The sequence below is a fragment of the Vulpes lagopus genome, chromosome 8, assembly GCF_018345385.1.
Source record: "Vulpes lagopus strain Blue_001 chromosome 8, ASM1834538v1, whole genome shotgun sequence".
In the NCBI taxonomy this organism is placed as follows: domain Eukaryota; kingdom Metazoa; phylum Chordata; class Mammalia; order Carnivora; family Canidae; genus Vulpes; species Vulpes lagopus.
Genome location: NC_054831.1, coordinates 607,087 through 634,333, shown reverse-complemented (window position 1 = coordinate 634,333; position 27,247 = coordinate 607,087). Strand labels below are relative to the sequence as shown.

The window sequence follows — 27,247 nt, the reverse complement described above, 5'->3', positions numbered from 1 at the left end:
GCGGCCAGTCCCTGATGCGCCTGTCACTCCGCAGTGGAAATGCAGCAGCTGAAAAGTGCCTGGGAGGTCCAGGAGACGAAGCTCCAGTGGGACGTGGGGCAGCTTCAGCGGCTAGTGGCCCAGCAGGAGCGGGAGGTGCAGCTGGCGCTGGAGAGCCAGGCGCTGGCCCACCACGAGGACCTGGCACGGCTCCAGAGGGACAAGGTCCGCTTCTGTTGGGCCCCCGGCTGCCTGGGCACCTCCCAGGAGCCCACCGTGTCCCGTGAAACAGCAGACCTTGTGGTGGGGGGCCTGGGAGAGACCAGGAGAGAGAGGCGCCCCCGCCGTGCCGGGGCCGGGGCCAGGGGAGGCCTCCCCAGGGGTCGCATGAGCAGCCCAGGGCCTGGGGCACGGGTGCTGCCTGGGTCCACTCAGACCCCCGCAGCAGAGGCCAGGCCTGGGGTTGGCTCACCTGCTGCAGTCTGCGGGCCGGGAGCACCCCCGCCGGAGCTATCCCACTGGCCACAGGCCCCCCCACTCTTGTTTGACACATCACACATGTTGTGAGTGTGGAGCTCAGGGGAGGTTTGGGAACCACTATGTGCATGGGGCGGGGGGAGACCCAGCTCTTGCTTTGGTATGTAGCTGACTGGAGTGGACAACCCCAGGGACCCGTCCTGCCCTGCTGTCCCGTGAACCAGGTCTCACTTGGGACCCGCTGGCCTCATATGTCCTGACCCACGCAGCCTTCACTGCCTGTCCCTTTGCATCGGCCCAGGAGACGCTGAGTCTGTCTCTGACAGAGGAGAAGGAAGTGGCAGCTCGCCGGTTGGAAGAGGAGAAGAAGCTGGTAGCAAAGAACGCAGCCAAGAGGGAGGCTCTGAAGGAGGAAATTCAGACCCTGAAGCATGAGAGGGATGAGAGTCTCCTCCAGCTGGAACAGGAGATGCAGCAGGTGATGGGGGCTGTGAGGCAGCAGGGAACCCACACATCCACTCCTCACGTCAATCCTCCCACCCAGCAAGAGGCTTATGAGGGCAACCTTTCTGGGTCACTGCTATTGCAGCTTTGGTCTTCCTCAGCAGTTCTGGTGGACAGAGGTCCACCCGCCTACTCATCCATCCAGCAACCCACTCATCCACCCATCCACCAATCCATCCACTCATCCATCCATCCATCCATCCATCTATCCATCCACTCATCCATCCACCCATCCACCCATCCACCCACCCATCCACCCATCCATCCACCCACCCATCCATCCATCCATCCATCCACCCATCCATCCATCCATCCACCCATCCATCCACCCATCCATCCATCCATCCATCCATCCACCCACTCATCCACCCATCCACCAATCCATCCATCCATCCATCCATCCATCCATCCATCCCATCCATCCATCCATCCATCCACCCATCCATCCACCCATCCATCCACCCATCCACCCATCCACCAACCCATCCACCCATCCATCCATCCATCCATCCACCCATCCACCCTTCCATCCATCCATCCATCCATTCCACCCACTCATCCACCCATCATCCATCCATCATCCATCATCCATCCACCATCCATCCATCCATCCATCCATCCATCCACCCATCCATCCATCCATCCATCCATCCACCCATCCACCCATCCATCCATCCATCCACCATCATCCATCCACCATCCATCCATCCATCCACCATCCATTCCACCCATCCATCCATCCATCCATCCATCCACCCATCATCCACCCATCCATTCCATCCATCCACCCATCCACCAACCATCCACTCCATCCATGGCCATCCATCCATCACATTCCATCCATCCATCCATCCATCCATCCATCCATCCACCATCGATCACTCCATCTCATCATCCATCCACCCATCCATCCACCCATTCCAGCCCAATCCATACCAACCATCATCCTCCATCCATCCACCCATCCACCCATCCATCCATCCATCCATCCATCCACCCATCCATCCATCCATCCATCCATCCATCCATTCCATCCATCCACCCATCCATCCACCCATCCATCCATCCCTTCATCCATCCCATCCATCCATCCATCCATCCACCCATCCATCCATCCATCGATCCATCCATTGACCATCCACCCATCCATCCATCCATCCATCCATCCATCCATCCATCCACCCATCCATCCATCCATCCATCCACCCATCCATCCATCATCCATCCACCTCCACCCACCACATCCATCCATCCATCCATCCATCCACCCATCCATCCATCCATCCACCCATCCATCCACCCATCCATCCATCCATCCATCCACCATCCATCCATCCATCCATCCACCCATCCATCCATCCATCCATCCACCCATCCATCCACCCATCCATCCACCATCCATCCACCCATCCATCCACCCATCCATCCATCCATCCATCCACCCATCCATCCATCCATCCATCCACCCATCCACCCATCCACCAACCCATCCACCCATCCATCCATCCATCCATCCACCACCCATCCATCCATCCATCCATCCATCCACCCATCCATCCATCCATCCATCCACCCATCCATCCATCCATCCATCCACCCATCCATCCATCCATCCATCCACCCATCATCCACCCATCCATCCATCCATCCATCCACCCATCCATCCACCCATCCATCCACCATCCATCCACCCATCCATCCATCCATCCATCCACCATCATCCATCCACCACCCATCCACCATCCATCATCCATCCACCCATCCATCCATCCATCCACCCATCACCATCCACCACCCCATCCACCACTCCATCCATCCACCCCATCCATCCACCCATCCATCCATCCATCCATCCATCCATCCATCCCCATCCATCCACCATCCACCCATCCATCTCCATCCACCATCCCATCCACCATCCATCCATCCACTCATCACCTACCATCCATCCACCCATCCACCATCCATCCATCCATCCATCCACCCAATCCATCCATCATCCATCCACCCATCCACCACACCCATCCCATCCACCATCCATCCACCACTCATCCACCTCCACCATCCATCCATCCATCATCCACCCATCCACCATCCACCAACCCATCCACCCATCCACCCATCCATCCATCCATCCCCATCCATCCATCCATCCATCCACCCATCCACCCATCCATCCATCCATCCATCCACCCATCCACCATCCACCAACCCATCCACCCATCCATCCATCCATCCATCCACCCATCCATCCATCCATCCACCCATCCATCCACCCATCCATCCATCCATCCATCCATCCATCCATCCATCCATCCACCCATCCACCCATCACCAACCCATCCACCCATCCACCCATCCATCCATCCATCCACCCATCCATCCATCCATCCATCCACCCATCCACCCATCCATCCATCCATCCATCCACCCATCCACCCATCCACCAACCCATCCACCCATCCATCCATCCATCCATCCACCCATCCATCCATCCATCCACCCATCCATCCACCCATCCATCCATCCATCCATCCATCCACCCACTCATCCACCCATCCACCAACCCATCCACCCACCCATCCATCCATCCATCCACCCATCCATCCACCCATCCATCCATCCATCCATCCATCCATCCACCCACTCATCCACCCATCCACCAACCCATCCACCCACCCATCCATCCATCCATCCACCCATCCATCCATCCATCCACCCACTCATCCACCCATCCACCAACCCATCCACCCACCCATCCATCCATCCATCCACCCATCCATCCACCCATCCATCCATCCACCCACTCATCCACCCATCCACCAACCCATCCACCCACCCATCCATCCATCCATCCACCCATCCATCCACCCATCCATCCATCCACCCATCCACTCATCCATCCACCCATCCATCCATCCACCTACCAATCCATCCATGTACTTGACTGCCCCTCCACTCATTTGTCCACCATCCATCCCTTCACCTGAATATCCATCCATCTCCACACCCAGCCGTGCTCCCACATACGTGGCCATCTAGCCACATACCTCATTTTCCATTCACATACCTAACCATACACCTATCCATCAATTTGCTTAAACATCATCCAACCATCCACACACCTGAACATCATCGACACAGTCATAGTCTGCAGCCAGTCCCTTGACCATCTGTTTATCCACTCACTTCAACATCCTTCCCACACCCTCAGCTGTTCCTCCATATCCACCATCCGTCCCTGTGTCTGACGACCCATCCCCCTGACCAGCCAGCCGGTGTGTGGAGACCTGGCTGAGTGGAGGCACGGAATTTGGGCCATGTCAGTGAGAAGGCCCACGGACCCCACTCAGGACAAGGGCTGCCTCTGGCTGATGTGGGATCAGGGACACAGCACGTCCTGGCGGGGGCTTTAGCACCCGGCTCTGCGGCAGCCTCTCCTTCAAGAGGCCCCTGGTCCTCACAAGCACCCCGCCCCCTGCTGCCAGGCCCTGTCGCTGAAAGAAGCAGAGAGGAGGCTGCTGGAGGAGGAGCTCTCCCGGGCCTTGCAGGAGCTGGAACAGGTGCGGCAGGAGGCCCAGAGCCGGCACGAGCGAGCCGAGGTGAGCCCTGGCGCCCAGGCCAGGCACAGAGCACCCAGCCTGGCACCTGCACTGCCCAGCAGGCGCGGCCAGGCCCCCAGATGCACCCCCTTCCTGCCCAGTCCCAGGGACACAGCCCCCTCCGTCCTGCCCCCCGAGCCTGGACTCCCCCAGGGACTGGCTGGGGCTCCTGCTGGGAGCAGACACCGTCTTAATGGGAAGGAGAGGCCCAGTGAGCCAAGCCGGGTGGGGGTGTGAGAGCCAGGCCATGCTCCCCAGCAGCAGGCCTGGCCAGAGGCCGCAGGAGGGCCCGGGGCCGCAGGTGACCTACAGCAGAGCCGAGCAGTGCCTGGGCCGGGGCCCCAAGACACCAGCGCGGCCCCGGGAGGAGGATGCCCCCGGAATGTGCGGGAGGCGCCTGGGGGCCGCTCGTGGCCACCAGAGGAGAAACCCAGGCCGGGAGGCCCGTGCTGTGCCGAGGCAGACGGTCCCGGGGGTCCCGGCCGAGCCAGGACACAGGCCTCCCCGAGCCTTGAGGGTGGGGTGAGGCTGCCTGGGATGACCAGGGGTGATGGGCAGCGGCCGCCAGGGCGCCGGTGGGGGCAGTGACCCTGGGGGCGCTGGGACTCCCCCCCCCCGTGGCTGCACCTGCTGCTCCATCTGGTGCCCCCCATGTGGCCGACAGGGAGCAAGCCCCCCAGGTGAGTGGCCGGAGCGAGGTGCGAGGAGGGCACAGGGAGCGGTCTGCGGGGGAGCAGCACCCCGGGGGGCTGGCGCTTCGCACACCCCAGCCTCCAGGGGGCCGCAGCCAGGCCAGGCCAGCACCCGTCCTCCTGCGCTACCTGTGTCCTTCCTGCTCCATTACCCCTGCACTGGGTCCAGGGCACCTGTCCCCACTCGCTCCCTGGTTCGTCCCTAGCCCCAAGGTCACAGGCTTCGCTGCTCCACCAGTACTGAAGTGGCCCAGTGAGCCAGCGATCGAGCGTGTGGACAGGACACAGGACGCCGGGCGGCGGGCCTCGAGGAGGGCGGCCCGGGGAGGGGGCCGAGGCCCATCCCTGGGGCCCCGTGCAGCCGGACACGGGGTTGCCGTCAGGACTCGGCTGCCAGGGGGCCTCCGCACCCCCAGGGCTGCCTGACGTGGTCACTCTGAGCCGAGCTGCCTGCAGGGTCCAGGTGCCCACGCTGCTCTGTCCCACCCCAGGCCGGGGGCAGCGGGACCGTGGGGGTACCCTTCTCCTCCCATCCTCACCGAGCTGCCCCCCAGCAGCCCCCGCCGCCCTGGGAGCTGACACCCAGCCTGCCCTGGCGCTGGCTCGGAGTCCCTGCCGGGCGGGGTGGCCTGCCAGCCGGGTGCTCCCTCGGCCACCTTGGCGTGAGGGTGCAGGTGACAAGCTCTGGGGGGTGCGGGGAGAGGCCCACCCAGAAAGGCCTGTGGGTGACACAGAAAGCGGCCTGGCAGGTGGAGGGCCCCACTGCCCCCACAGGGGCTCCCCGGGGGCCCCACCCAGCTGGCTGCCGGCAACGGCCATGCGCAGGACGGGGAGGTGCCCACAGGATCCAGGCAGTGGGGCTGGTGGGTGCCTGAGGGACCCCGCACAGGGCCAGAGCGGGGAGCGGGGGTCCTGGCGAGGAAGCGGGGGGCCTCGGGTGCTGCCTTGCAGACAAGGAGAGCCGCCAGCACGGCTGCCCGGCCCAGGGCGCAGGGGACCCCGCCTCCTGCCAGCACCCCCGGGCCTGCTGGACGGGGTCCCCCCAAAGGCTGAGGCCCCGCAGAGCAGACTCGAGTCCGGGGGACCGTGTGGCTGCCTGAGTGTGGTGGCGGGGCCTCCACGGGGCCCCCGTGTGCACCGGGATGTGGGCACGGGCCAGGCCGTGGCCCTAGCTCCCTGCTCGCCCCCCACAGCCGCGGCTTGGGCCCGGAGTCCGCCGGTCTGGCCCCCCCATGCACCCCAGCATCTCCCCGAGGCCACCACCTGCCCGCTCCCTCCAGGCCGCCGTGGGCGCCACTGACGCGGAGCTGAAGGCCCTGCAGGCCCAGTTTGAGGATGCGGTCGCCGCGCACCAGAGGGAGGCCGCGGCTCTGAGCGACAGTCTCCGGGAGGTGGCCGCAGAGCGAAGCGACACCAGGAGAGAAGTGAGGGGGTGCCAGGGAAAGGGGGTGCCGGGGGAAGGGGGGGTGTTGGGGGGAAGATGGGGTGTTGGGCGAAGGGGGTGCCGGGGGAAGAGGGGGTGTCAGGGGAAGAGGGGTGCAGGGGGGAAAGGGGGTGCCGGGGGAAGGGGGGGTGTTGGGGGGAAGATGGGGTGTTGGGCGAAGGGGGTGCCGGGGGAAGAGGGGGTGTCAGGGGAAGAGGGGTGCAGGGGGGAGAGGGGGTACCGGGGGAAGAGGGGGTCCCCAGAGAGAAGTGAGGGTGCTGGGGGAGAGGAGGGAGGCCCACCCATCCGGCTGCCCCCCACCATCCAGCTCCCCTGCCCCGGGAGGAGCCCCGGGGCGGTGGTGCTGGCCAGGCTGGGCCTGCACAGCATTGCGGGCCCCTGGGACGGGGCGCTGGGGTGGAGGGGCCGAAGTGTGGGGGTCCCATGGGGTTTCCAGGGGCGGCTAAGCGTGGACCCGGCTAAGGCCCCGAGGTGGACACGGGGTCCCCAGGAGCCACGTGACAGTGTCCCGCGGGGGTGGGGGCAGGAGGGCCAGGCCGCGCAGCAGGCAGGCGACAGGGAGGTGTTTGTGAGGGGCTGTGACAGGGCCTGGGGAGCCCGGGGGGGGGGGGGGGGGGGGAGGCGCGGCGGCGCCCAGGTGGGGCGTGAGGACCCAGCCCCCAGGCCGCCCGGGCCCCGAGCCAAGGCGAGCGCTGCGGGAGCCCAGGGGAGAGCGGGGAGGGGGCCCCCGGGGCAGCCCCGGCGGGGGGCGGCACAGAGCGTGATTCAACATGACAGGCTGTTTACTTTGGCCCCCAAAGAGAAAGGTCTCCTTTCAACGGATTTCAAAGTCAGGCTGGTCAGCGACCACACGGGGAAGCAAAATGAGATTTTAAAACTAGGGGCTGCAGCGGGGGCGCCGGGGGGGGGCACGTTTGCTCTGGCGAGGTGAAGGAGGAAAGCACGGGCCCCCGGGAAGGTCAGGTTCCCAGAGAGGGGGCCCCTGGAAGGAGGGGGACCTCCAGAAAGGAGGGAACCTCCAGAAAGGGGGGTCTCAGAAAGGAGGGAACCCCTAGAAAGGCGGGGAACCCCCAGAAAGGAGGGGCCCCAGGAAGGGGGTGGGGGAGCAGGGGGCTGAGCGAGGAGGCAGGAGGAAGCCAGGGAGCCCAGCGCTGAAGAGCCTCCCAGGCGCCAGGCTGGCCCAGTTGTCATGGAAACCACAACGTTTTCACAGCCTTTAAACTGGAGGAAGGTCCAGGCTTCTCACAGCCCCGCCTGAGGTCCACACGCGTGTGCAGGCACATGAGCACACCCCACGGTTCACACACGTGCACGCCCCTGACCGTGTGCGCGGGACGCACACGCGTGCACTTGTGTGTGGACGCAACACCCGCAGGGGGGCTCACCTGGGCGCTGCGGGGCGCACACCGTGTGCGGCAAGTCGCACACGCAACTCCACACGCCCACGCGCACGCAGGTCATGCCTGTGCACACGCGCGCGGCGCGCACACCCGCACACACGCGCAGATGCACACGCTCACGCGTGCACGCCGCACACCAAGCACACACGCGTGCTCGCACTGGCGCCCAGGCCGGAGCCCGGAACCGCCCGGCCCCGGCTCCCCCCGGGGCTGTGCGGAGCCCTGGAGCCGCCTCCCTGCAGGAGATTTCAAAAGACCCTGTTTATACAATTTCTAGTAAAGAAATAATTATTATAATCACATTAAGTGATTTGGCTGTAAAATTCCTGTAAAGAGGATGCTGTTCTCCCGGGGCGCGGGGCCGGGGTGGGGGGGGCTCGGGCTTCGTGTGCCTGTTTTCATCTCTGCCCTGGGAAATGGAAAGAGCCTCCTTTCTGCGGGGAGGGCCTCGCGCTGCTCCTTGACCCCGCGCGGATTTTTGCTGAGCTCTGCGGAAACTGCTCCCCACGGTCGCGGCTCCCACATGCGGGGGGGGGGCGAGGAGGGGCTCGGGCCCTTCCCAAACAGAACAACAAGAGCCACGGGGGGGACGCGGCAGCCGGGCTGGCCGGGGGCCTGGACGCTGCGCTGGAACGGCCAGCAGCGTGGGGTTGGCTCTTGGCAGACCAGCGCCTGACACTGCCCGGAATTCCTGTGGCTTCCCCTCCCGGCAAGGCCCTCTCCCCCGGGGCGGGGCGGCAGCCCCACGGAGGGCCCTCCAGAGGCAGGCGGGGTGGAGGCGCGGGGTGGGCGCCCCCGGGGCGGGGGACGGGGTGGGACCCCCGGCCCCGCTCCTGTGCTCCTCCGAACCCCAGAGTCGGATGCGTCCCATTCGGGGCCTGGAACGGGTCCGACGGGGACAGGGGCCGCGACTCACACCCACGGCCCCCACCCCTGGCCCGGCCTGCAGGGCCGAGCCTTGAGACCAGGATGGATGTGGAGCCCGCCCACCGCGCCCCGGGGGCCTCTGCTGCCCCCCCTTGGGTCAGGAGCACTGGGCCCCGAGCACTCAGGAGACAGTGGAACCTGCTGCCCGAGCAGCTGCACGGCCTGGCCCACACTGGGCCTTCTGAGGGCCGTTGCCAGAGGCCCCCCGCTCCCCGCTGCCTCCCGTACGATGGGGACCGGGGCCCACGCGACTGGGTGTGCCCACCACCACGCAGGGGTCGGGAGCCCAGGCCACTGGCACCGCCAGGGTGGGCAGCGGCCCCAGTGCCGCATCGTCATGGACGCAGAGGGCGGGCACCAGGGGACAGCAGGCAGGGCAGGCCGTCAGGACCTGGGTGGGGACAGTGCACATGTGCGGGCAGAGCCATGACCCATGTGGTCCCCGCTGACCAGTGAGCAGGGCCCCGGGGGAGCCAGGCCACACCAAGGGCCAGGAGGGTCGGAGTGTCTCCTCCCTGGGCCCCGGGACCAGCCCCCATGAAGCCTCAGTGGCATGAGGAGAGGTGACCCCCAGGTGGGCACGTCCAGGTTAGCTGCTTCTCCTCCAAGTACTTGGGGACACAGGGCGAGGGGCTACATCGGTGCTGCGGACCAGAGCTGGGGCAGCTCCACGCCCCGACCCCTGCCCGCGCCCCTGACCCTGGCCCCGGCGGCCGCACAGCCACATGCTCCTCCCCCAGGCCGAGCGGCTGCAGGCCCAGCTGGACGAGGCCCGGGAGGCGCTGGCCGTGCTGCATCGGGAGCTGCAGGGGCGCGAGGAGAGCGGCGAGGGGCTCCGCAGGGAGGTCCTGGAGGCCCGGCGGGCACTGGGGGACGAGGCCCGTGAGAAGGACGTGCTGCGGCGCTCCAACGCCGAGCTGCGGGCCGCCATCCGCAGGGCTGAGCAGGACCGGGCCAGGTAACGGCGCGGGGCCCCGGTCAGGGAGCCCGCCCAGCGCAGGGGCGCAGCCCAGGGACGAAGCCCGCGGACACGGGGGTCCCTCCGACGAGGGCCGGATGGTGGGGCGGGCTCAGCTACGTCGGGCGCCCACACGGGCGGGAAGGCCGGGATCCCAACAGGGGCAGCCCTGCCCTCAGCGATTGCCCATCTCGCAGGCCAGACGGTCCCGAGTGGCCAGCAGGGCACGGCCGAGGGCCGGGGAGCAGAGGAGGCGGGGCCTGGTCCAGGGCCTGGGGGGCCCCTGGGGGGACGGCGAGGCGAGAACGGCCGCCCTCACGGGGTGGGGGGCACAGGTGCCAGGCTGCGCTGGACGTGCGTCTCCGGGTGTGTGGCTGCAGAGACAAAGGCAGGGGGAGGGCCCTGAGGGGCACGGCCAGCTCGGCTCCGGGCCTCGGGAGACAGACCCCGGGCGGCGGGCGGCACGGGCTGGGCCCACCGGGACGCTCTGCTCAGCTTTCAGAGGGCCAAGGAAGAAGGGGAGCAGAAGCTGCTGGTGCTGGAGGAGGCCCGGGCCGCGGCGCAGAAGGAGGCCTGGGAGCTGCGGGCCAGTCTGAGGGAGGTGGAGCGGGCCGGGGCCGACGCCCGCCGGGGGCTCCAGGAGCTGGGCAGGCAGGTGAGGGCAGCCACCGGGCCCGGCCCGCGGGACGTCGCCCCCACCCCGGGGCCCCCGGGCCGCAGCGAGGGGCTCGGGACAAGGCCGTGCTGCTGTGCCCCTGGAACACTGTCCCCACACGGCCACCCCGGGGCCCGAGGACGGTGGCACCGCTTGCCAGTCTGCCTGCCACTCGGGCTGCATGCCGAGGTCCCTGAGGTCCCTGGGGTGCAGACCCCATTCAGAGGCGGGGCCCCGACGCCCCTGGACTCTGGGGGACCTTTCCAGGTGTCCACGGCCATGTCCAGGGCTCGTGGACGCCCTGCGGAGGCTCCCGTTGTCCTGTGCACCCCGGAGCAGCCGTCTCCGCACCTCCCTCCTCCCCCACGGCCTCCCATGAGGAAGGTTCTAGCACCGTCCCTCTCAGAGGAGGCCACGGAGGCACCAGCAGCCGCGCCGCCGCCCCGGCCCGCTGCTGGCCCTCGAGCAGTCAGCTCCAGGGGTGGTCTCAGGGCACCCCCACCTCCCGCGCCCTGCGTGCAGCCGCCGCCCACTCGGAGGGCTCCCTCCCCGGGACACGTGAGCTGAGGCTGGGGTCCAGGGGGGCCCCCGGCCACCCCATCCGTGCCGCCCACTGTCACAGGTGAACATGCTGGAGGCTGAGAACCGGAGGAAGAGCCAAGAGGTGATCCAGCTGCAGGCGCGGGGCGCCCAGGACGCCGAGCGGCAGCAGCAGAGCCAGCGGGAGGTACAGCAGCGGCAGAGGCTGGCGCCGAGGCCCAGGCGGCCCACGAGGGCGCCCAGGGGGAGGTGGGGGGCGGAGCGGCCCGGAGGAGGCCCCAGCCTGCCAGAGGGGTGTCGGTCCCAGGCGAGGCCGGGACCAGGGGTGCACGGCAGATGGGGCGGCCTGAGGGGAAGGACAGGATGGGCTGCTGCGTGCGGACAGACGGCGGGGTCAGGGGGGGCCCTCGGCGCCTCGGCCGGGCCACCGGAAGGGAGGAGAGGGGAGGAGAGGGGAGGACGGGGGGGCTGCAGTGAAGCTGGACGGAGAGCAGCCTGGGCCCGGCGAGGCAGGGGAGTGGCCACCCGGGGCCCCACGTGTGCAGGGAGGCCGCGGGGCAGCCAGCAGCGATCACCCACCGCGCAGGCCGCAGAAGCCCGTGGTGGTGTGTGGGGCACCCTGAGGCTCCTGGCCCCAGGCTCAGGGTGACGCCGGCCCTGCCCTCGCTATCGCAGGCCCCAGGACGGAGCTGGCCAGAGGGGACCCCTGGAGGGCCCCGGCAGGGACATCCTAGGGTCACGGCTCCACCCGGCCCCGGGCTCCCTCGTGCCTCCGCTGCCCGCCAGGATGTGCTCCGGGGCCCGAGGGGTCCTTGCCCGCCTGGGCTCAGGGGTCCCCGTGGCCGAACGCGGACTAGGAGGCGGCTCCGAGGTCTCCCGGGCCGAGACGTGCCGAGGACGGGGCGCAGGGCTGAGGCGGGCGGCTGAGGGGTCTCCCCGTGCCCCGCAGGTCCTGAGGCTGCGGCAGGAGCTGGCAGAGGTGGAGGCCGGCGCCGAGGCCCAGAAGCAGCAGCTGGAGGAGCGTCTGCGCCAGAGCCGCGGGGTCGAGCGGAGCCTCCGGGCTGAGCTGCGCTCGGTGTCCGGGAGGCTGCGGCAGGCCAGCGGCGCGGCGGAGGGTCTGCAGGCTCGCCTGGACGAGGCCTGCGGCCGGCTGGGCGGCCTGGAGCAGGAGCTGGCCCGGGCGGAGGCTGCCCGGCGGGACTCGGAGGGCCAGCTGCGCCGGCTCTGGTCCACGCTCCGCTGCGGCCTGGGGCTCCAGGGACACGGCCCCCCAGGCTCCCCCAAGCCGCCCGGCCTCCCGGGGGAAGGTCAGTGTCCTCGGTGGTGCAGGGGCTCCTGTCCAGGCTCTGCGGCCCACCTGGGGCACACGGCGAGGGGGCTGGTCCCCCGGGCTCCCCCGGGCTCCCCGCGGCTGGGGACAAGCAGAGAGCCAGGGGCCAGGACACCTGCGTGTGTGTCACCAAGTCCCCACCACGTCCCCCCGCCGTCACTGTCCCGCAGGCTCAGACAGCAGCCCGGGCCGCTCCCCGCGGCACAGGGCCAGCTCCCCCAGCCGGGCCGGCTCACCTCCCCGAGGGCCCTCGCCTGCACCCGGGGACCACAGCCTGGCGGTGGACGTGGCCTCCGTGAGAGACGCCCTGAGGGACTTTGTGCAGAGGCTGCGGGATGCCCAGAGGGAGCGGGTAAGGGAGTGGACAGGACACGCGGGGGCTCCCGTCGGCCGGCCATCCCAGGCGTGCTGGAGACCCTGGCAGGGCCTGCGGGTCTCGGGCACCTACGTGTCGGACTGGCCTTTGGGTGGCATGACACGTAGCAGCGAACCCCACCGTCCCTCCAAACTGGACCCGAAGCCCAGGGGGCCCAGAGGCCTCTCTTCCTCCGAGGGGGCGGCAGAGGCCCTGGCGCCAGGCGCCGTCGGACACCCCCTGGGATCCATGTCAGCCGCCCGAGCCCCCAAGCCTCCAGCCCGACGCCGCGGCCCTCCACCCCCACCAGGCTGCCCCCTGACCTGGGTCCTTCCACCCAGGACGACTGGCACCTCCAGGTGCTGAGCCTGAGCCGCCAGCTGAGAGAGGCCGAGAGCGCACGTGCCCAGGCCCAGAGCCACGCGGGGCAGCTGCAGACGGCGCTGGCAGAGGCGGAGGAAGGTGACCTCCCGTCTCTCCCGCCCCCGAGGGTCGCGGTGGGGGGTGCTCGGCCACCTCCCCAGGGCCCCCGAGGGCCTCACCCCGCCTGCCGCGAGTGCGGGGTCCTGGGAACTGCTCGGGCTCGGGCGGCAGCGGCGGCTGGCTGGGAGCTTCCTGAGCAGCGGCTTCCGCATCACAAGGGAGTGAAGCCCAGGGACCCTGCGGGGCCCCAGGCCCTGCTGCCACCCGGGCCACCCTCACTTCCTACCTCGGGGCCTTTGCGCTGGCTGTGCAGGCCTCCTGGGACCCTCCTCCACAGACAGTCATGAGGCCGGTGGCCCCTGTCGCCTCCCAGAGCACCCCTGCCCTGCTGGCCACCCCCACGGCATTCCTGTCCCCCTCCCCCTGTTGGCTGGTCTGCCCGGGGGGGTGGGTCTGGGGCCGAGCACCGTCTCGAAGGAGGAATGTCTGTGGAAGGAAACAAGGTGGGAGAGAAGGAGAAGCAGGCGGAGGGAGCCGGGACCCCAGCCCCAGCCCCAGGGATCCTTGAGGTTCAAGTAGGAGGGGCAGGGATTGTCGGGGGGCCTCTGCAGCCCCAGCGTCTAGGTGTCGACACCGAGCCTGTTCCCCGGCCTGAGCTCGGGAGCCACGCAAGCCCGTTTGTCCGCAGCCTGGCGCCAGGCGGAGGGTGAGACGCGCACTGCCCAGGCGGCCCGCGCCCTGCAGGAGGAGGCGCTGCACAGGCTGGACGCGGAGCACCTGGCGAGCAGGCGGGCGGCAGGCCGGGAGAGGCGGAGGTTCCAGGTGGGGCTTGCGGGGTGAGGACCTGGGGACAGGGCGGGGAACGAGGAGGACCGCTGTGGAGGCAGAGCGGGTGACATGGCCTCCAGGGACAGGGTGCCCACAGGGCGCATGGGGTGTCCGGGTAGGGCTGTCCCGAGGGTGCTCCCCTGGAGGGGTGTCCGGGGTGCTCCCCTGGAGGGCTGTCCGGGGGTGCTCCCCACTGATCTGCAGGCTGGGCACTGGGTCCAGGGCAGCGAGGGCCTCAGGCAGGGATGACCCCTGGCCTCCCCGGGCCGTCCACCCTTCTGTGGCCACACGTGGGCCTCGGTGACACGGGCCCAGCCCTGGAGCCCCCGTGGGGTCACGTCGATGGTGAGCAGGACCAGTTTACTGTGTCACCCAGACACGGACAGAGATTACACAGGACCAATTTGGGTAAATGTCCCCACATACACACCTGTGCTGTGATGGTGGCCTCCGGTCCCTTTCAAGTGAGGAGGCTGGGCCGGTGGAGGCAGCCGCCTGGACGGGGCACCCAGCAGCCCTGGGGTGGGCTGGGATGGGGAGCAGCCGGGTCTGGGCAGCTGAAGCTGCCAGGCTGCCATTTCCAGAAAGTTCTGGGAGGCCCTGGCGGCATGGGGATCAGCAGGCCAGGGGGGAGCACAGGCCCCCCAGAGGCATGTCGGGGAATCGGGGTCCCCGGCCCCACCCCGGAAAGATGGTGGGAGCAGCGGAGCAGGGGGCTGAGCGGCCTGGCGCTGCGGGGGTGGGAGAGGGGCAGGGGAGCCCCGGGAGCCTGGCCGCCGGGAGATGCGGGGGACGCCTGGGCCCGGGCCGGAAGGCCGGACGACCCAGGGTGGGGCCCAGCAGATGTGGCTCCGAGAAGCCGGGCAGGTGGCGGGGTGACCCCGACGTCTACGCAGTCGCCCCGCGGATCCGTGCAGCAGGCACCCCGCGCTGGGTCGTCCCCCGAGCTCGGCATCCCTCGAGTGACGCTGGATTTGCGTTAGGATTCGGGGCCGCACGTGCTGGTCCTCGCGTTTCCGGGGCGTGTCCTTCAGAATCTGAAGTTTCTCGGGCCCTGCGGAAGCTCCGGTTTGCTCCGATTGCTGACTGGAGGCTTGAGGCTTCCTCGTGGCTTCCACTCCGTCCCTCTATTTTAGGGTCGTTTGCTCTCCCTCCCCCTCCATGGGGGCGGCAGCACGCGTGACCGCGAGTGTGGGGCTGCACAGTGCTCAGGGGACCCCTTCTCGCAGCCCTCCCCCCGCGCCCATGTCCCCTCCGCCCTGCCCTGTCCAGGCTGCCCCGCCTGCACCTTTCTCCTAAGTGCCCCGGTGGGGGTCCCTGCAGGGCCTGCCCCCGAATTTGAACCCCGCCCCCCGTGGGCACACCCCGGGGCTTTATACTGCACGCACTGATGGCGCTCCCGTCGGTGAGCCCCAGCCCTGCAGGCAGCAGCCCCGCGGGGTCCGGGGGGCAGTGGGGTTCCATGTCTCCCGCCCCTGCCCGGGCTTCTCGTCGGCTCTCACCAGGCTGCCGCGGCAGCAGGACCCTCGCGCGGACCCTCACGCACCGCTGTCGCCCTGCCGGCAGCCCGGGGGCCTCCGGGGGTGCATCCGGCCCACCTGGATAACCTCGGGCGGTGGCCCTAATTACACCTGCAAGGTGCCCGGGTGTCTCGGGCAGTCCTGGGGCCGCGCGCCCCTGGGCCCCACCATCTGGGGGGCCCGTGTCTACCTAGATTCCCCTGGTGGTGGCCCCGTGACCTCATCCTCAGACGGGCTCAGGGAAGGCGAGGGGGTTGTGGGTTGAGTCGTTCCCCCCACGGGGGAGGCCAGACGATGTCTCCTCTGCGACTGTACCTGTGCCTGCAGCCCCGTCTGCTCGCAGAACCGAATCTGTCTTGAGCCGATGCTCGTCATTTCCACGTAAAAACGCCCCTTCTCCCCACACTTCCCATCCTTTGGTCCTGAAATTCGGGCAGCCCAGCCCTGCCCTCCGGTCGCCCGTCCTCCTTGCCCCGCGGTCTCCCGCCTTCTCGCTGGCTCCGTCCAGGGCCGCGCGTCATCGAATCCCCGTCTCCACGCCGGGTCGGTCCTCGCGTCCCCAGTCTCGGTTGGTCCCGCTCCGGCTCCCCGCCCCGGGGCCCCTTCCTGAGCGGGCGCGGAGCAGCTTCTGACACCTGTTCCCACGTCGTGCAACCACTCCGTTCTCTTCCCATTCGGGACCCTCAGATCTGATCCTGGGTCGACTGTCTCTTGCGCCACCGCTGGCTGTGACTGTCGGGATCTCTCTCCTCTGCTCGGCCTCAAAGAAGGGGGTCTGGTCTTGCTCGGAGCCGGGAGTGGGGAGGACCCCCTGGGGCTTCACGTGTCCCTGTCCAGATGCTTCCACCTGGAACTGAAAGACAGAAAGGGGACCCCTGGGTGCCGTGGGGACCATGGGGACTGTGGGAGTCGTGGGGGCCGTGGGGACCCTGAGAGTCATGGGGGTCACGGGGGTCGTGTGGGCCGTGGGGGCCCCGCAGTGCAGCGGAGGCGGCAGGGAGCGACCCGAGCTCTCCTGTCCTCCGCGGGGAGGGCGCAGGCTCCGTCCTCGGGCCGGCTGGGCTGCGTGGCGCCCCCTCCTCGTGTGCGGCACCTGCCCGCGGGGCGGCTGGGGCTCCGTGAGGTGCCGGAGTCCCTTACCCCCTGCAGCCCTGGCTGAGTCAGCACCCCTGGGGCCCCACACCCGGGGACGCTGGTCACACCTCGCCACCCGTGCTGAGCCCACATTCCCCGGGACTCGGAATCGGCCGCCAGTGGGCAAGCGCAGGTGCTCAGATCTATGGGCAGCGCGTCCAGCCGCGGCGAGAATTCTGGTACTTCCGTCCTGCGGCCGCGGGTCCGTCTGCCTCCGTGTCGCGCGAACCCCCCGAGTCTCTGGTCTCCAGCCTGAGGACGTTTTCCCAATTTCTGTGCCCCGGGGCATGGAGGTGGGCGCCTGGGAGGGGCACCCCGACGCACGGCAGGCCCCGAGGGCCCAGGGCCGGCCTCCCCGCGCCCAGGTCAGGCGCCGGGCCCCCCGCGCAGGCCGAGCCGGGTCTGCGGGGACACGAGCGCTTTCACTTTCGTGCGCCGGGTTCTCCCCCCATTTCACGTGAACCGTTGAATGCGTTTGTCAAGAGAAACTTAATTAAAAACATATTTTTCTAATTAAATGGTAGGCTGTGCTATGCAAACAGTGAGATTCTTGTTCGAGAGCAAATCCCTCCCTGTTTCCAGGGCCCCCTGGGAATCCGGAGGATCAACAACGCGGAAGGGGCCCGGACGTCAGGACACGCGCCCCACGCTGCTCGGGGTCCTGCGGGCAGCGGGCAGCGGGCGGCCCGGAGCGAGGGGGCGCGGGCCCACAGCCGGAGGGGCGGCGGGCGGTCAGGGCCAGGCCACGGCCCCGGGCGAGAGGGGCCCGCCCGTGGACACCGCCTCCCGCCGGGCGCCAGGCTTGCCTCCCCCCATGGGCAGCCGGCAGCTGGGCCCTCCGTCCTGCACGGTTAGAGGCATCGCCGGGGCCGCCCCGCCGCACGTTTCCGCCGCGCCTGTCGTCCCACCTGTGGTTGGGACCGTTTTCTTCCTGAGACCCTCTCTTCTTCCCGCCCGGGGCCCTACCTGGTCTCGGCGCTGCAGATCTGTCGCTTTCTCTGAGCCCGACCTGACAATTCGCCTGGTTTATTGGTCTTTTCAAAGAACCAGCTTTATCTCTCCCGTCGTCTTCGCCCACGATGACTCCTTTCGGGTTATATTAATATCCTCCTTTGTTGTTGTTGTGATTTCCCTCATTCCTTTAAAAAAAAAAAAAGATTCCTTTTATTCATTTGTCAGAGCGAGCGGGCTCGAGCGGGGGTGGGGGGCAGAGGCAGAGGGAGAAGCAGGCCCCCCGGGGTCACGGCCTGAGCCCCAGGCAGACGCCTCCCCGACTCAGCCACCAGGCTCCCGCCCTCAGTTTCTTAAACTGAACAAGCCATGGACTTACGTCCGGGTGTCCTCTCTCAATAGAGGGCTCGGTGTGACCCCATTTTCCCTACTGGGGGCTCGGTGTGTGCACCACGGATTTCCGACGTGAATTTTTTTTTTTTACCAGTTTTCGAGGACTTTCGGTTTTTATTTCCTAACGCGAGGGTTACTGAGAAGAACGGCGACCGGTTTGTGCCTCTCCGGTTGCTGCATCCAGTCTTAGTGGGGACGGGGTGAGGCTCGGGGACAGTCAGGACCTTCCGAGCAGCTTCCGGGGGGATGTGTCTATGCTCCTGGCTCCTCGCAGGTTGGTTGTTGGTTGCTGGGCTCTCCCGTTTGGGTTTCGTCTATTTTTAATGGACGGTGTGGAGGGAAGCGGGCGAGCTGGTTGCCGAGTCTACAGAGAAGGAGAGACGTTGGAGGCCTTTAGTGGAAATTTTGAAAAGCAGCAGCGAGGCTGATGATAAGGCGAGCCCGGCCGAAGGGGGCGCTGGGGCGAGTGGACGCGAGCGGCGTGCGAGGGTCTGGGTGAGCCCCGACCCCGGGCTCCCGGCCGAGCTCCGGGTCCCTGACGTCTGAGCGCTGCCCACTGGGGTCTCTCCCGGGACCGGCCCGAGGCCCCCGGAGCGCAGGCCCCGCGTGGGGCTGGAGTTGGCGCCTTCCCGCCGCCACGTGGACCCGCAGGAGGAACCGGGTATGCAAGGCCGACTGGCCCGGCCCACGCCTCGCACGGCCTCCGGGCTCCGAACCGTGGCGACGCAGAGGACACTACCTCGGAGGCGCACCGGGTGACGCTGGCAGAGGGCGCGCCGTCCGATGAAGCCGGTTAGTGTGAATTCCGTAAAAGCTGAGTCATTACGAGAGGAGCCTAATGCTTCACAGTGCCCTGGGCCTCTAAAATACCGTGAAATATTTAAGCCATATTTGAAGGAAACCTCTGCTTTTCTCCTGGAGATGTGCACGAACAGAAAATGGTGGTTTCCGAACTTGCAGGGAAGGGCGAAACCTTGCGGCTTTTGTCCCCACTGTCCGCTTCTAAAGTCCGAGAGCACCAGACGAGGAAGCCCGTCCCGGCTCTGCCCACTGGCCCCTCGCCAGGAGCTCAGTCCTCTCCCTGCTCCGAAGTGGCCTCCCCCGTCGGCGGGGCCCCGTGCACCCCAGCATTTGTCACGGCCGAGTGACAGACGGACGGGACACCACTGCTGCGAATGTGGTCCGGATGGGCCCCCGAGGGCTGGAACCCGTGTGGTCATCGGGGGAACCCATGGCTTCGGGCCTCCCTCTTGCACCCTCCCCACCCCTCCCGCAGCCCGGCTCTTGGGAAGAGCCGCCCCCCCCCCCCCCCCCGCAAAGGTGCAAACTTCATCAGCAGCACTTGTCACATCCAGAGGGTCCCTTTGGGGTCTGGGTGTGCCGGCCTCTTGCGGCACTGCACGGAGGGGTCAGCCCTCGGCCAGCCTTCGGTCCTCCTGGGCAGCCACCTCGTCCTCTGCCCTCTGCTGTAGCATCCACTGGGCCGGGACCTGTCTCTCCCTCCGCCCTGGCCATTGGAGGCTCTGTGACACTGTCCCCCACATCCAGCCCCTCAAGACGGAACTCTGGGCCTGCGCCCCCCTGCCCACCCTCCTGTCTCGGTCAGCAGGTCCTGGACCACCCAGCGGAGAGGCCACCACCAGCTCCCCGGCCCCCACACGGCCCCCCACGCTGTCTCCAAATTCCCACTCGTGTTCTTCCACTTTGCCTGCTTGAGCCCGAGCTACCACGGGCTCCAGGGGGGACACCCCAGGAACCCCCCAGCACCCCAGCTCCGCCTTCCCACTCAGCCATCTGAGCACCAGGAGGTGTGATCCCTGGTTTTCCAGGAAGACACTGGCCACTTCCCACCAAACGCTCAAGGGCAGGGCTGCGAGTTCCTAGGTGGACTCTTGCGGGCTTGTGTGTGCGTGTTTGCTCATCAGACTTCCCCAGGCCCACGGTGTGCGCTCCAGGACCCAGGGGACCCAGCAGGCGCCGTCGTCCTTGGGAGGGGGGTCAGAGCCCGGGGTGACAGGGAGGACGGCCCCAGGGCCGAGAGGACAGGGGGCAGCGCCCTGAGCAAGGAGCCGCTAGAGGCTGGAGAGTGAGCAGGGCAGGGACTCAGAGGAGGTGGCGGCCGAGAGCCACTGCAGCCTCAGGTGAACGGCACAATTCAACACGCAGACTGGGGCGTGCGGTCGGGCCACCCGTGCAGCATGCCTGGGGACGGGAAAGGGAGGGCCACGGGTGCCCGAGCCATTGACCACGGCTGGGGCAGGCTGAAGCAACAGGGCCAAGGACGGTCAGGGGTGGGTGAGCGGGTGCGGGGGGAGGAGGGCCCGCGCTGTTTGAGCCTGGGGTGTCCCGGTGCCCGTGGGGCAGGGAGCAGTGCCCTGGGACGCAGGCTGCTGGGCCGCGGCGGTGGGACGAGCCGGGCAGGGGCACAGGTGGTGGACCTCAGAGGCGGCAGCTCGGGAGAGGGGGCACGGGCCTGAGCTCTACAGGCTCATCCCAGGGGGACGGAGGCCAGCCCGGCCAGCGCAGAGCCCCCCGGCGGGGCCTCTCGGGGTCCTGCACCCCAGGCCCTGCCCACCGCGGCCACACCCTAAGCCGCCTGACCCGCACCTGCAGGCCCGTCGGGGTCCGAGCGCCGCGGAGCTCCCTGCCGCCAGCACCCCCAGGCCGTGCTCCCAGGAGACCCCATGTCTTCCTCCCTAGGAGCAACTGGACGCGCTGCACAGGGCGCTGGGTGAGAGCCGGAGGCACAGCCAGGGCCGGGCCCGGCGCGGGAAGGGGCCGCAGGAGCAGGCGGCCCGGCTGGAGGGCGCACCGGAGCCCTCGGAGCCCTCGCGGCAGGTGAGGGGGGGAGGGGCGCCCCCGGCAGCCGGGCAGGTGTCGCACCTGGAGCCTCCCAGACGCCATCCGGCCGCCAGCGGACCGACGGGGAAACTGAGGCGGGAGGGAGCCCGACACCCTACGACACGGGGTCGGCTGTGGACACGCAGCTCAGCGGGGAGAGCCGGGAGGCCCGGCAGCCGCCTCCCCTCCGCAGGGCGGTGAGCGCGTGGGCAGGGGAGCGGGCGCCGAGCGCGGGCGGGCGGGCCTGCAGGGGGAGCTCAAGGGGCTGCACGCGCGGGGGGCGGGGGGGGGGGGGGGCCGCGGCTGCAGGGGCGGGGAAGGGGCGTGGCCTAGGTGGCATGGGCGGGGTAAAGGGCGTGGTCAATGCTGCAGGGGCGGGGAAGGGGCGGGGCCTCGGCTGCAGAGGCGGGGAAGGGGCGGGGCCTAGGTGGCATGGGCGGGGTAAAGGGCGTGGTCACTGCTGCAGGGGCGGGGCCGCGGCTGCAGGGGCGGGGAAGGGGCGGGGCCTAGGTGGCATGGGCGGGGTAAAGGGCGGGGTCAATGCTGCAGGGGCGGGGCCGCGGCTGCAGGGGCGGGGAAGGGGCGGGGCCTTTGCTGCGTGGGCGGTGGTGAGGGGCGTGGTCACTGCTACAGGGGCGGGGCCTCTGTTGCAGGGGCGGGGCCGCACTCGTGGGGGCGGGGCCGCGGCTGAAGGGGGCGGTTGGGGCCAGGCCGGCTGCATCCCATGGGGGTCGACCTGTGAGCTGCAGGTGGCAGGAGGGGGGGGCAGCTCCGCACCTGCCCGGCCCTCTCCAAGCCCAGGGCCGCCAGCGCAGGTGGGGGACCCTACAGACACCCGCTCCTTTGCTGTCCTTGGGGGGGCACCACGGGTCACAGCAAAGGCCCCGCTCTGTCCCCGGTGTGTGAGCCACAGCCCCCCGCAGCTGGGTGGCCTGGCACCCGCCTACCCCTGGAGCCCCGGATCCTCTGGCTGGAGATGCCCGCGGCTCAGGGAGTGCCCCCCACACTGGACTGGGCGACAGGGTAGCTCAGGGGGGCACAGTCGCCAAGGGGGAGCTGGGCTTCCACCCCAGAGGTCTCCACAGCAGGCAGGAGTGGGACCCGGAGGCCGGCAGCGACCGGGGGGCCAGGGCAGGACAGTGAGCCGCCCGGACACATGGGGAAAGGCACGAGGCCCAGGGGCAGGGCCCAGCCCAGGCGCCCACCGGCCAGTGACTCACGGGGCACACTCCCCAGGTGTGAGTGGATGCGATCTCCGCGGAGGAAACACGCCAAAGTGAAGCCGCCCGGGTTGAACTGGGGGTGGGGCGGCCAGAGCATCTTCTGGGGCCCAGAGAAGGGAAAAGGGCCCCTGGAACAGGCCCCACGCCCACTTAGGGCTCTGTGGGCCCAGCGGTGGGAGTCTGCGGGCAGCGGGGCCTCCCCGCACATGGCCCTGCGGGCCGCTCCCTGGTCCCGGATGTGCCGCCTGGGCCCTGCAGGAATGGGGAGGGGACTGGGTGTGTGGCAGGCACCAGCCAGGCTGTGGGCACGCGGTTCCGGCAGGACGTGGACTGGAGCAGGGAATATGGGGGAATCGGGCAACAGAACAGTTTGGGGGCAGCTTTGCTGGGCTCGTGACCCAGCGTCCGAGGCACCTGACCCTTCCAGCTCAGTGACCCCCTTACAACGTGGGCAAGCAGGAGTCCCGGTTGCTGAGGCCTCAGCCGCGGTCCCCAGAGTAGGGTGGCCTTCCCAGGCTTCACTAGGACGAGGAGATGGGTGTGTCCTGCCGCCCTGGCGCCTGGCGGCCGTGACCAGGAACCTCAGTGAGCACTCCTGTGCCCCATCTAGGCGAAGACCCTCGCCGCCTGTCCCCTAGAGCAGGGCGGACGCCGTGTGCGGGCACAGACACAGAGGGGCCCAGGGACCAGACCTGCCGGTCAGCACAGGTGTCTGCACAGGGCTGCAGCCCCTCCCACCGCAGCACGGGCCTGCAGAGGTGTGCAAGGTGTGCACAGTGTGTGAGGTGGGTGGAGATGTGCGCGGGGGGGAGGTGTGCAGGGTGTGAGGGGTGTGCAGGGTGGGTGGAGGTGGGCGAGATGTATAGAAGAGTGTGAAGTGGGCAGAGGTGTGCGAGGTGGGCAGAGGTGTGCAAGATGTGCGCAGTGTAAGAGGTGGGTGGAGGTGTGCAGAGGTGTGTGAGCTGTGTGGGCTGTGCAAGGTGTATGAGGTGTGCAGAGGTGTGTGAGCTGTGTGGGGTGTGCAAGGTGTGCAGGGTGTGCAGAGGTGTGCGGGTGTGCAGGTGTGCAAGGTGTGCAGGGTGTACGAGGTGTGCAGAGGTGTGCGGGTAAGTGGGGTGTGTGGGTATGTGGGGTGTGCAGGGTGTGCAGGCGTGCAGATGTGCGGCGTGCACGAGGTGTGCGAGGTGTGCCAACATGCCCCCCCCCCCCGCCTGAAGGGAGCAGCCCCAGAACGGAGGGCGTTGGTCGCTCGCAGCCGTCGGGGCAGCAGTGTCCGGCCAGGGCCTCTCGGGGCGCCGCAGACCCAGGCCCCCCCAGCTCGCCTCCGCTCCCCCTGCTCACCGACACCTGCCCAGAGCGCCTTAGGCGGGGCTGGCTCGCGGGCGAGGGTCAGGGCGCCACGCGGGCCAGGCTTGGCCTCAGCGCCCCATCGTCGCCGGGGGTGAGCGGCGGGCGACGGGTGCCCAGAGCTCACACTTGGGAGGACGGAGGCGCCGGCGCAGCCCGCGGTCAGCAGCAGGGAGGGCAGAGCAGGCGGGACGGGCGGTGCCGTGTCCGGAGCAAGACGCACAACCAGGGGCAGCCAGGTCCCCTGAGAGTAGCCGAGCCCCCCAGGTCTCCCCGTGCCCCAGCCGGCCTCCAGCCTCCGCCCCAGCCTCCGCCCCAGCCTCTGCCCCTCTCCGACAAGGACTGACCAACGCACCCCCAGGAGAGTGGTGAGGCCCCACCAGGCAAGGGCACTGCTGAGCCTGGAGCCTCCGGGAGAGTGTCTGCCCCTCTGTGTCCCCAAGCGCGCATCAACATCTGTCCTGGGGCAGGCCCAGGCCACCAGACACACACCGTCCAGCTGACGTGGACTCGGGGACAAGCAGGTTCTCCGGAGGGGAGTGGCCAGGTCAGTGGGGGGGGCAGTGGGGGCAGAGACCCTAGGAACAGGTTGGGGTCGGGGTTGGGGCGTAGGCACAGAGGCCGGCAGGTCAGGACGGTCCCTGAAAGCCAGTGGCCAGCTTGTCCCTGCAGGGCCACCTGCCCTCCCAGGGAGGAGGGTCGCCGACCCCCGAGGTCACAGGAATCCTGCTTCCCCCGAAGGCGCCCACGCTGACAGGGGCCGAGGCGTCCGTGGCGGCTCCGGGGGGCGCTGGCCGGGCCTCAGTGGCACTGCCCGGGGCAGCCGCGCCAGCTGCGGGCCCCTGCGGCCCAGGTCGGGCGGGGGTGGGGGAACAGCTAATGAGTTCCAGGAGGTCAGCTGCGAGGGGCCCCCAAACCCATAAACCCTTTATTGGTGTCTCAGGAGGGGAAACCCGGACGTGGCCGTTTATTTATTTTGGATTTCACTTTTCTCTTCTCTGTTTAACGTGCACTTCCAGGAGCGTAGCTGGAGTTTTAAAGAAACAGGACTTCCTTTTTCAGGGGACGTGGACTCTGTTTTTCTCACACTGAAGAAGGAGTCCTTGTTTTTGTCACGCTAGCCTGCTGTCACTGAGCGTGCCACCGCCAGGGACAGGACAGAGCCAGCCTCGCCGGGTCCTGCCCCGGGGCCGAGAGCCAGGGCAGCAGGCGGGAGGGCTGCTGGGGGGTGCTCCAGGGGGCTCGATGCCCTCGAGACTTGTCCAGGGACAAGGCCCTGAGGGGGACCAGGGACTCCCCGGAGGGCACCGTGCACGTCAGGCACCCGCAGGCATGACCTGGGGCGTCAGGTCCTCCCCCCAGAAGGGACCCCCCATGAGGGACAAAAGGAGCCCCCGTCATCTGGGCTCTTGCAGATGGAGCAGGAGAAACTGGGGAAGGACGGGGCCAGGGCCGGGCCAGGGGCTGGGACGTGGACAAGGCCCTGCGGCAGGACCACAGCTGTAGGCCCTCTGGGCGGTGGAGCTTCACGCTCCCCAGGCCCCGAGTGGGTCCCCGAAGGCTCCCGCACACCCCCCCCACGAACGTGCACACGCAGACGGCAGGGACGGGCTGGACAGAGGAGGAGACAGCCCCGACGACGGGCCTGCCGGGCTCTCACCGCCCCGGGACCCAGGGCCCTACGCGGCCCTCCTGGCCTTCCCTCCAAGGGAGCTGGGGCCAGGCAGGCCTGCGGGCCGCTCCGGGGTGCCCCGTGCCCCCTCTGTGGGCGGCCAGACCCTGCACACTCGGAGACGCCAGGAAGAGCAGAGGGCGAGAGGCGCCGGGGGGCCAGCAGCAGCCCCGGGCAGCAGAGCAGGAGCTAGGAGTAAAGGGGCTCTCAGGCCCCGAGGGGGGAGTCCAGGCCCGACGAGGCTCCGGCGCTGAAGTGTGAGCAACCCCCCCGGGTGGGCTCAGCGGGCGCTGGGGCGGGCGGGGAGCTGGAGGACAGACAGGTGGCCCCAGGGGGAGGGCTGGACTCCCGCCCCGGGACTCCGAGCGGCAGGCGGGCAGGCGGCAGCAGTGGGTGCCCAGGTCCCGGTGCAGCCGGCACAGGGGGGCTCTGCGAGCTCGCTGCCCCCCTCCACGGGACCGGCCCCGGAGCCCAAGCAGCATCACCAGCGGCGGGTGAAGGTCCTGGAGGAGCAAAGGGGGCCCGGACCTCAGTGTCCCAGCAGACGGAGGGGTGGGGCCAGGGGAGCAGCAGCCTCCAGCAGCGGGGTCCCAGCACGGCCGCCCCATGGGCCCCCAGCGCTCACTGAGGGGCACGGCGAGGGTTCTGGGACGGGCCACCACCCTCCCTGTGCCCCCGACGCCCTGCCCTTAGCAGTGGGGACTGGTCCTGGGCAGAGGGCAGCGGTCACTGCGTGTCATGAGGCAGTGGGAGCACTGTCTCTGTGCTGCCCTTGGGGTGGCGGACGTGGCCGTGGTGTGCACCTGCCCTGCCCCCTGCCCGCCCCCCACACACACACACCTGCTGGGCTGAGCTCCGGGCTCCGGCCCCTCAGAGACCTGGGGCCACCTGGCCGAAACCCTCGTTCTACAGCGGCGGCAAGTGGGACCCGGAGAGGTCAAGGGCCACCCAGTGTCACATCACCCCCCCGTCAGTGTCCCTCACCCACCAAGCCGTGTCTGCCCAGCCTATGAGCACGTGTTTTCCTAGCTTGCGGAGCGCACGCGAGCCTGCGTGGAAGGCCGTGCCTGGGGCCCGCGTGCGCGGCGGCGTCCCCGCGGGGAGCGGCGCCCTGCCCGCCCTGCCGCAGCTGCTGAGCCCGTCGCCCGCCTCGTGTTTCTGTCCCTCACAGGCCACCCGTCCTCAGGGGCCACAGGGGCCGCACAGCCGCGTGCCTGGGGGGTGACCGCCGGGCCTGCCGCCCCCTGAGCCCCTGCTCTGTCCCCAGGTGGCCAGTCTGAAGAAGCAGCTGGACCAGGAGGCGCCTCGGCGGCCACAGGCTCAGCCTGGCCAGGCCTCCCGGGCCAGAAAGTGAGCCCCGCTGCAGTCACCCCGCGCCCCGCCCCGGGCGGCCTGCCCACCCAGCGTCCCCAGCCAGGGCGCCAGCTCCCCCGCAGGGGCCCCGTGTCTGCGGTGCCCTGCGGTTCCATGGGGGCTGCTGGGGGCCCGGGCACCTCGCTGGCCCGGCGGCTGGGGACACTGGCGTGCGGCGCCCCAGAGCCGGTGGCCAGGCCCCAGCAGGCCGGCTTCCGTGGCCACGGGCTGCATTCCATGCCCTCAGCTCTATAAACACGGGGAAGCACGTGGAAAGTATTTCCACCGACTGGAGCCAAAAACACAATGTCCTGCGAGGCGCAGCCGCCGCTCCCCTGCGCCCAGAGGCCGCGGACCCTCGTATCCAGGAACTGCAGGCCCGTCCCGGCGGCAGGTGGCTGGAAATGACTCAGAAGTGAGTCCCCGTGACTCACTGGCCACGGGAAGCGCCGCCTGCGAACCCGAGCTGCTACCGAACTCCCACATTTCCAGCCTTGAACTCTGGGAAAGTCCTGGTGGCCATGGAGCCCGGGCGGCCCTCTTGGCCCCTGCGTGGGCATCACCCGCCGCGGTGTCCCTCCTTCCCCGTCAGCACCGGGCGCAGTGACTTGTTTCCGTCCCAAATGGCCTCTCTTGTTTTGCAAGTGGCATGTTTAGGGTCCGTGGGGCGCCGGGCGGCCGGTGGCTTCCCGTGTGCGT

General features: G+C 68.7%; 1 protein-coding gene across 1 annotated transcript in view; it reads left to right on the top strand.

The window, feature by feature from the left end:
- The window catches only part of CROCC2 (ciliary rootlet coiled-coil, rootletin family member 2), a 65,922-nt gene extending 38,919 nt beyond the window's left edge, over window positions 1–27,003 (top strand). The window contains 20 exon segments of the mRNA XM_041765927.1: window positions 35–204; window positions 758–934; window positions 4,449–4,562; window positions 6,535–6,678; window positions 9,766–9,983; window positions 10,479–10,638; window positions 11,261–11,365; window positions 11,401–11,427; window positions 12,128–12,502; window positions 12,504–12,860; window positions 13,205–13,325; window positions 13,975–14,108; window positions 20,813–20,950; window positions 22,787–22,874; window positions 23,394–23,617; window positions 24,196–24,376; window positions 24,939–25,025; window positions 25,121–25,335; window positions 25,609–25,707; window positions 26,460–27,003. Coding sequence (XP_041621861.1) covers window positions 35–204; window positions 758–934; window positions 4,449–4,562; window positions 6,535–6,678; window positions 9,766–9,983; window positions 10,479–10,638; window positions 11,261–11,365; window positions 11,401–11,427; window positions 12,128–12,502; window positions 12,504–12,860; window positions 13,205–13,325; window positions 13,975–14,108; window positions 20,813–20,950; window positions 22,787–22,874; window positions 23,394–23,617; window positions 24,196–24,376; window positions 24,939–25,025; window positions 25,121–25,335; window positions 25,609–25,707; window positions 26,460–26,549 — 3,224 coding nt within the window. The 3' untranslated portion in view covers window positions 26,550–27,003.
- Window positions 27,004–27,247: the final 244 nt, after the last annotated feature.